The sequence below is a fragment of the Ceratotherium simum genome, chromosome 30 (assembly GCF_057802395.1).
Source record: "Ceratotherium simum simum isolate JZ-2026a chromosome 30, ASM5780239v1, whole genome shotgun sequence".
In the NCBI taxonomy this organism is placed as follows: Eukaryota; Metazoa; Chordata; class Mammalia; order Perissodactyla; family Rhinocerotidae; genus Ceratotherium; species Ceratotherium simum.
Genome location: NC_141929.1, coordinates 27618432 through 27626642, shown reverse-complemented (window position 1 = coordinate 27626642; position 8211 = coordinate 27618432). Strand labels below are relative to the sequence as shown.

The 8211-nt window shown below is 52.4% G+C and overlaps 2 protein-coding genes across 2 annotated transcripts; both read left to right on the top strand.

The window, feature by feature from the left end:
• The first annotated feature begins 1053 nt into the window (after positions 1 to 1053).
• On the top strand, positions 1054 to 2877 carry DDX28 (DEAD-box helicase 28). Its single transcript, XM_004431663.3, has one exon. It carries the CDS (start codon positions 1054 to 1056, stop codon positions 2662 to 2664), a length of 1611 nt encoding a protein of 536 aa, XP_004431720.1. The 3' UTR covers positions 2665 to 2877.
• A 180-nt stretch (positions 2878 to 3057) lies between these two features.
• On the top strand, positions 3058 to 7958 carry DPEP2NB (DPEP2 neighbor). Its single transcript, XM_087420168.1, has 2 exons — positions 3058 to 6051; positions 7189 to 7958. Exons 1-2 carry the CDS (start codon positions 5985 to 5987, stop codon positions 7533 to 7535), a joined length of 414 nt encoding a protein of 137 aa, XP_087276294.1. The 5' UTR covers positions 3058 to 5984; the 3' UTR covers positions 7536 to 7958.
• The last annotated feature ends 253 nt before the right edge of the window (positions 7959 to 8211 follow it).

Below are 8211 nucleotides of genomic sequence, written 5' to 3'. Positions count from 1 at the left end.
TTTTTAAAGTATTTATCTTTTTAATGGTATTTGATGAAACTAAAACACTTTCTCCAGATGTTAAGAACCTCCCAGGTGGTTAATCCACATTTACCTTATCTCCCACTCGAGGCACTGGGGACTAAAGAAAAGACCTGACACCCATTTTCTATATGTATTCAAGAAGCACGACTAGTGTAGGGTGTTTTTTTTTTTTTTTTACAACCTGAACATTTGAATTCAAGTACAATACTCTGCCTGACCAGGGCTACATGAGACAAGACACATACCTGATCGCTCCGTAGGGCAGAGGGACCCACCTCACTACTCACCAAGCAATTCCCAAGTATCTGACTGGGAAGCCAGCGAAGGTGAGCGGGCTGCAAGAGTGGTGGGTTCAGGATGAGAAGTTGGGAGAGGTGACAAGGGAATGGAGAGTGAACCTTGGCTGAAAAGGAAGGAAAAAAGGGTGAAGACGAGGTGACTCCGCTTGAAATAAAGCGTGAGGATCTTACTCATTCCCAGAGAGAAGGCCACGAGCTTGCCCTCTGCGCTCTCAGCTCTCCGGGAGGGGGGCGTTTGAGTCCAGATCTAACACATCTAGCTCCTGTCTCGGCCCCCAGGCCTGATCGACCATTCATTCAGATTCTCAATAAACACTTATTACCAGACCTTGCGCGGGGACCACATCGGGGAAAACATCACCGCACCCTCACGGTTTACATGGGGAGACCGGCCATCACCTGGGCGGTGAGGGCGACCAAGCAGAATCCCAGGGATCCGACACCCAATCGCCAGAAACCCTCCGCCCTCCTGGTCCATAAAGCCAGGGCACCCTGGCCGCGTAACGCTGGACCCGGGTCCTGCCTCCATCGCGCGCCCTTCCTCAAGGCTCGCCAGGTCTGGACGTCGCCATCCCCTGTTCGGACCTCGCCGCTGATGAACTCTACAAATCCTCCCTCCTCACGGTTCGCCGACTCCGCAGGCTGTACTGAACCCCGCCAGCCACCGTCCGCGAGGCCTTGGCGCGCCCGTGACGTCACTGCCGTGCGCCGCTCCTGCACCAAAGGCAATATGGCTGTAGCGGGGCCGCCGCGGTTGTTGTCCCTCGCGGCTCGGTTCCTTCTGGCGCCTCGACGGGACCTGGCGGCCCGCGGTCCCGACGAGCCCCTGCCCGTGGTGCGCATCCCGCGGGCTCTGCTGCGGCGGCAGGAGCAGCGGCAGAGCCCCCCTCGACCGGTGCTGGTGCGGCCTGGCCCGCTGCTGATCTCGGCGCGGCGGCCGGAGTTGAACCAGCCGGCGCGCCTCACGCTGGGCCGTTGGGAGCGCGCGCCACTCGCTTCGCGTGGCTGGAAGAATCGGCGCGCCCGCCAGGACCACTTCTCCATCGAGCGCGCGCAACAGGAGGCGCCGGCGCTGCGGAACCTGTCATCTGAGGACAGCTTCGCCCATCTGGGGCTGGAGCCCCGCGTGCTGCGCGCACTGCAGGAGGCTGCTCCCGAAGTCGTTCGGCCTACAACCGTGCAGTCGAGCACCATCCCCTCACTACTCCGCGGCCGCCACATCCTTTGCGCTGCGGAAACCGGCAGTGGTAAGACTCTCAGCTACCTGCTACCTCTGCTTCAACTGCTCTTGGGCCGGCCACGCCTGGACTCGCACCGTATCCCTGCTCCCCGAGGCCTGGTCCTTGTGCCTTCGCGAGAATTAGCCGAACAGGTCCAGGCCGTGGCCCAGCCTTTGGGCAGCTCCCTGGACCTCCAGGTGCGGGAGCTAGGGGGAGGCCATGGCATGAGTAGGATCAAGCTGCAACTGTCCAAACAGCCTCCAGCGGATGTGCTGGTGGCCACTCCGGGGGCTCTGTGGAAGGCCCTGAAAAGACAACTGATCAGCCTGGAGCAGCTCTCCTTCTTGGTGTTGGATGAGGCAGACACACTGCTGGATGAAAGCTTCCTGGAACTCGTGGACTGCATCTTGGAGAAGAGCCATATAGCAGAAGGCCCAGCTGACTTAAAAGACCCCTTCAATCCCAAAGCTCAGTTAGTGCTGGTGGGGGCCACGTTTCCCGAAGGTGTAAGCCAGCTGCTGAGTAAAGTTGCCAGCCCAGACTCTCTAACCACTGTCACCAGCTCCAAGCTCCACTGTATCATGCCTCATGTCAGGCAGACATTTATGAGGCTGAAGGGAGCAGAGAAGGTGACTGAGTTGGTGCAGATCCTCAAGCAGCATGACAGAGCATATAGGACTGGCCCCTCAGGAACTGTTCTGGTGTTCTGTAATAGCTCCAGCACTGTGAACTGGCTAGGATATATTCTAGATGACCACAAAATCCAACACTTAAGGCTGCAGGGACAAATGCCAGCCTCAATGAGGGCAGGTATCTTCCAGCGCTTCCAGAAGGGCTCCCGAGACGTACTTCTCTGCACAGACATAGCTTCCCGGGGCTTGGACAGCACCCATGTGGAGCTGGTTGTCAATTATGATTTCCCCCTCACCCTGCAAGACTATATCCACAGAGCAGGGAGAGTGGGCCGTGTGGGCAGCGAGGTGCCAGGCACAGTCATCAGCTTTGTGACCCATCCCTGGGATGTGAGTCTGGTTCAGAAGATTGAGCTGGCAGCTCGCCGGAGGAGAAGCCTTCCAGGACTAGGGTCCTCAGTGAGAGAGCCTTTGCCCCAGCAAACCTGACTGCAGCTGGCTTAAATGTGATGCCATAACAGGGATCTTTCCCTGTGTCCTGGGTGAGTGAGCACACTTGTCAGTAGGATGTGCTAGGCTGCCCAGTCACCTCCCTGAAGGCCTGGTGAGCTGCTGGCCAGCATTGGAGGGTGAGCTACTGAGCATGGCTCCCTCTAGTCTTTCACATGAATGGTGAAAAATAAAATTGATTTTGGCTTTGTATTATGTCATGATTCCTAACAATAAATGATGTTTTTATGGATCTCCCCTAATAATAGTTACCAGTGGGGCAGAATTCATTGGATTCTGAGAAGATTCACACTCCAAACTACCGCACCTAGGACAAAGGCTCTTTCAATTGATGGTTTGGTCTGTAAACATGTAGATTTTATTTCCTGCCATTAAGCCCCCAGGAAAAGGGAAAGGTGATTAACCAGCAGTAGAGAGAAATTTTCTTCACCAACGATGCCCATGGCATGCTTGGGCACTCTTGGTGAAATCGCTCTGAGAAGTATGGGCAGAAGAGTAAAAGGCTGACTGACACAGAACTATTGCTTGGTGTGCATTTCCAGGCTCTGCCTCCTTTTCTGTCCCTTGGTGGCAGAGGAAGAGGAGAGAGGATTGAACTGTTTTACAAAACTGGCAAAATAAGGGTATAGCATCCTCTCACTATCTCCTAGGTTCCAGTCTCTGCAGCATTATATAAGCTTTGTCTAAAGTAATGAACAGTGGAGGGCCGGCCCCGTGGCTTAGCGGTTGAGTGCGTGCTCTCCGCTGCCGGCGGCCCGGGTTCGGATCCCGGGTGTGCACCGAGGCACCGCTCCTCCGGCCATGCTGGGGCCGCATCCCACATACAGCAACTAGAAGGATGTGCAGCTATGACAGACAACTATGTACTGGGGCTTTGGGGGAAAAATAAATAAATAAAATCTTTAAAGTAATGAACAGTGGAGAGTCAAAATATAATACTCCACAAAACAACTTAAAAAGACTTGCACACTGGGCCAGCCCTGGTGGCCTAGTGGTTAAGTTCAGTACGCTCCGCTTTGGCAGCCCGGGTTCGGTTCCAGGGCACGGACCTACACTACTCATCTATCAGTGGCCATGCTGTGACGATAGCTCACATACAAAATAGAAGATTGGCAACAGATGTTAGCTCAGGGTGAATCTTCCTCACCAAAAAAAAAAAAAAAAAAAAAAAAAACTTGCACACTGCAAATGATAAGCTTACAGAGAATAGAAATGGGCCCAGGGTACCCTTTGTCAAAAGAGAATATTGTGCTAAATGTACAATCATAGCTCTGTTTTCCATGTAAAGAAACTGAAGCTCAGAGGGATAAAAGAACTTGCTCAAAATCACACAAGTAAATACGACAGAATCTGGTCTTGCCTGCACCAAGGGTTGTGTTCTTAACCACCAGGCTAGCTTTTCTCAAATGTGATTCATGCACAGAGTACCTACACATCTGTTTCCCTTGAGTATGCCTTGTTTACATCTATGCCTGGTGCAGTTTTTGATACTGGCCACTTTGACTCTCAGAAATGACCCAATGTAGACAATAATTGGGTCACTTGATCCCTGGACCACTCTGGAGGAACTGCCTGGGAAGCTTGTTAAAAGTGCAAATTCCTGAGCCCCACTCCAGATCTGGATAAGTTTTCTGAGGGTTGGCCCAAGAATCCATGTACAAGTATTTTTAAGTTGTTTTGTGTACTCCCCAGGTGAGTCTCAAGACCTCTTAAGTTTATAAACCATTTGTGTCTGCTATTCTGCCTTACCCAGAGACCCAGCCAGGGCCTGATAAGGTTGCGGCACCCCCATCAGATGAGAGGGATGCTCCAGACAATTCATCTCTCTGGAACCTTGGAGAATCTGAGTGGTCTTATGCTGGCCCACCTGCCAGGATGAACCTCCTCCAGAGCCCTCCCCAAAAGTGGTCTGCTCTAATTAGGCCTGACTTCGTCTGTCCTATCCTGCTCCACACTGATCAGACAACTTAGGAGTAGAAAGAAGGTGCTGTGGTTCTCAACCAGGGCTGGCCAACCTCTAAAATAGTAGCCCAGGCAGTCTCTACCTCCTGGGCACATCCCCTCTGCAGCAGCCCTGTAAACAAATGTCCCGTCTTTGCTGTTTCCAGGTCAGCCACAGGGAGCGCCCTCCTAGGGAAGGTCATCTCTCATGGCTAGGAAGTTCTTGGCCATGCTGTATCAAAGGCTGCCCCTAATATGGCTCCTTCCTGTGGGCCTGAGCAGGCTGAGAGCAGGGTTGTCTATTTCCTCCTCGGAGTAGGACCAAATTGTCTTTGAGGAACACCTCTTCACAGTGTGGACCGTGTTGTTCACCCAGCTGCTGCTGAGCCCACACCTCTTCCTTTCATGGTGACGGGATGGTAGTTATTTGCCGTGTTGGGGGAGAGAGAGGAGTGTAATGGTTAGGTTGTGGTTTTGTATTATGTCATTTTGTCATGAGTTTGTTTTGAATTTCATATTAAAATGGGCCCATCAGTCCCACTCTGTGGAGTCATTCAAGACCCTCATTTTGCCTGAGACCGCCTTTAACATGGCTGCCAGTATCACTGGGATGTGATGAGCTTGTCCTCTTACTCCTGGTGGCTGTAAATCCGGAGCCCCGACGTGCAGCCCTACCACCGAGCAGAACACCACTCCACTACCTGTGTCAGCTTGGGTAGGCCCCTTACCTCTTGGTTTTTAAGTCCTCAGTTGTAAAAATGTGAGGGTTCTATGAATCTACCTTTGGGGCAGGACAAGGTCGAGAAGAGCTTGTCTTTGCTTTTATTCTTCCCACCTGGAATGTCTTCCCTCCTCTCCATGAGTCCGAATCTCACATGTCCTTCAGGACCACACAGGAGCCTTCTCTGGTTTCCCATCCACGCAAATTTCTGCCTCTCCAACTGTTGAATACTTAGGTCAGGGCGATAACAGCCTAGCTGTCCCTAAGTTAATCTTGCCTCTCCAACCCATCTCAGAATGTGGGCTTCTCTTGCCCTCCTGTGGTCCCTGGGGCTGTGCCCGCCCACAGGTATGCTCCACAGGGAGTGACTACTTGACTAGGGCATGAGTGGGGAGGGCCAGGTGTGAGGGCCCAGGCAGGATGCCTCTCTGCCTCCACCCTGCTCTCCACAAAACCCCAGGAGCCTGAAGCCTGCCCCTCAAGTCACAGGTTCTTTATGTGACCCCACTGGGTAGCGATGACCTCATAGACCTTCTCTGTTTCCATGGCAGCGTAACTAAGCAAACGTGGTGCTCTTGGGGAAACTTCCCGACCAGTTCTTTACCAGATACCAGTCTGTTAGGTTGCCTGAGAGAGAATGTCTGACTGGATTGTCTATATTAACTCTAACTTGTCCTCTGTCCCCTGGGAGGGCCACGCAGCAGGTAGGTTGAGTCTGGGCATGTGTATAAGAGGCATTGGTATACACACAACCTCACCTGGCTACCACATGTTCCTTTTGGGCTTGCTCACCATACCTCAGGACTTCCCTGGCTGTAAATAATTTTAGTGGCCTAGGGCCCCGTCAGGGACCCACAGTGTTCCTGCTCACTGCTGAGGACAAGTGAAATGTCAACCCTGGGCCTTTCAGAAGGTTCAGAAAGATTTATAAATGTAGCCTTCCCCTTTGGGCTACAAGTTGCTTCCATTCAGACCCTTTCCTGATTGGCCTCTCAGCAAAAGTGCATTTTTGTTGGCAAGTGATAGATGGAGCAGTTTGAGGAAGAGCTGTTGAGGGCTGCTCTTGAACCTCACCTCCACCCCAGGCTCCTTCACTGTGCTGTCATGTAGACATCCACTGGGGTCCCCTCAGACACGTCCCAGGCTGAGCTGCTGAGTACTGGGGGAAAGGGTGGTGTCATATCAATGGGAAGAACAGAAGAGGCAAGGGGAGTGAAGAAGTGGTACTGAGCCTGGACGGCTGGGAAATGGTGTCCCAGGAGGCTGGGCTGATGTGAGCCTAGACTTGGTACCCAGATTCTGGCTCTGAACCTCCTGGTCACTCTGCCTCAGTATTTGGCCTTTTTTCCTATCTAGATGAAAGTAGCAGAGGGCTAGAGTTCAGTGTGGTTGAAACAGGCGGAATGAATGGGGCCCAAGAGGAGTTGCCAAGGTGAAAGGGGTTCTTAACCGATTTATATTACATTATTGTTCCAAACTTGAAAGGCATTTTCATTAAAGCCTCTGAAGTGACAGACCTTAAGAAGTGTTTTCTCTGTTGTGGAAAGGAGAGATGGACGGGGATCCTGATGGCAATTATTTTTGGATTCTACCGTTTTCTCTGGGAATGGGGAACAGATTTCCTGGTCTCCTGCTGCTGCCATAGGCTCCACGGAATTGCTTTTGCAGCCAACATCCCTTCTCTAGGGGACTCATAGAGGTGATGGGCTAAGGCTGTGCTTTGGATGCCAAAGAGGTTAAGGGGCTTCAAGCAGAAACTGAGAGAAAGATGAGAGAGGGGAGGTCCTGGCAGGACACTGTGTACAGCAGAAGTGACTGATCAGTTCCGATTTTCTTTCCAGCAGCAGTGGCTCCCACCCCTCCTCCCACACCTTGTCTCTACCATGTCGTCTACCGAGGGTGTGGAGAAACCCAGATGTGCTGGCATGGAGAGACATACTGCCTGGTTGGTGGCTACCGGGCCTATGGGGATGCTCCTGTGGCCACCCCAGCAAAGGTGGAACCAGAGAAGCCAGTCCCCAGGCGGGCGCCCAAGAAACGTCGAGCTGTGGCAGAGTCGGATAAAGAACTCGGTTGCCCAAGCCCCAAAATTCGGCGATTGCAGCATGGTGGCAGGAGGCTGACGCCGCAGAAGCTTGCTGGGCGAGCCGCTCAGGAAGACCTGCGCCCTGGAGCTGGAACAGGATGAAGAGAGTGGAGCAGCATCCCCCCTGAGGCTCACATGCCCCTTTATTCCCAGCCCTTTGGCCCCAGTGGGGTCCTTTACTATTTAAAAAAATGGTTTTCTGTAACAGTGTTTGATTTGAAATCCAGCTTGTCCAGGGCCAGTCCCCAAACCTCCCTGTTCCCTTAAAGTACATTCCCACATGGGGTACCTGGTCCTCTAAGACCTTCTGCCTCCAAAAAAGACCCTTGGGTGCAGCTTCTAACTGTGTGGCTGTGCAAATTGGGGCAGGACACTGGAAGGTGCTTTAAGAAATGCAGAGCCTGATGAGTACTGCCCTCTGTGTGTGTGTGTGTGTGTGTGTGCGTGCGCGTGCGTGCGCATGCGTGTGTAAGGAGAGGAGAGGCAGGCCTGAGAAGATGCTGTTACATCTATCGATCCACCCATCTGTCCATTTATTCAACAAATATTTATTGAGCATCTGTTACATACCAGCCGCTGTGCTGGTTGCTTGGGCTATTTCAGTGAATGAGATGATCAAAGCCCTTCTCCTCGAGGCTCCCACAAACCAGACGAAGGAACAAACAAGTAAACTATAATTTCAAGTCATTATAATTGCTATAAAGAAAAATAAAATAGAATAAGAAGTTAGAGTGGTGTGGGGGGTGCTGCGTTACACAAGGTAGTCAGGGAAGGCTTC

What these genes read in the sequence shown, in the direction of transcription:
- DPEP2NB (XM_087420168.1), top strand. Translation starts at nt 5,985, where the DNA reads ATGTCTGACTGGATTGTCTATATTAACTCTAACTTGTCCTCTGTCCCC. An exon ending in CTGGGAGGGCCACGCAGCAG is followed by an intron (nt 6,052 to 7,188) that starts GTAGGTTGAGTC and finishes TTTTCTTTCCAG; the next exon opens with CAGCAGTGGCTCCCACCCCT.
- DDX28 (XM_004431663.3), top strand. Translation starts at nt 1,054, where the DNA reads ATGGCTGTAGCGGGGCCGCCGCGGTTGTTGTCCCTCGCGGCTCGGTTC.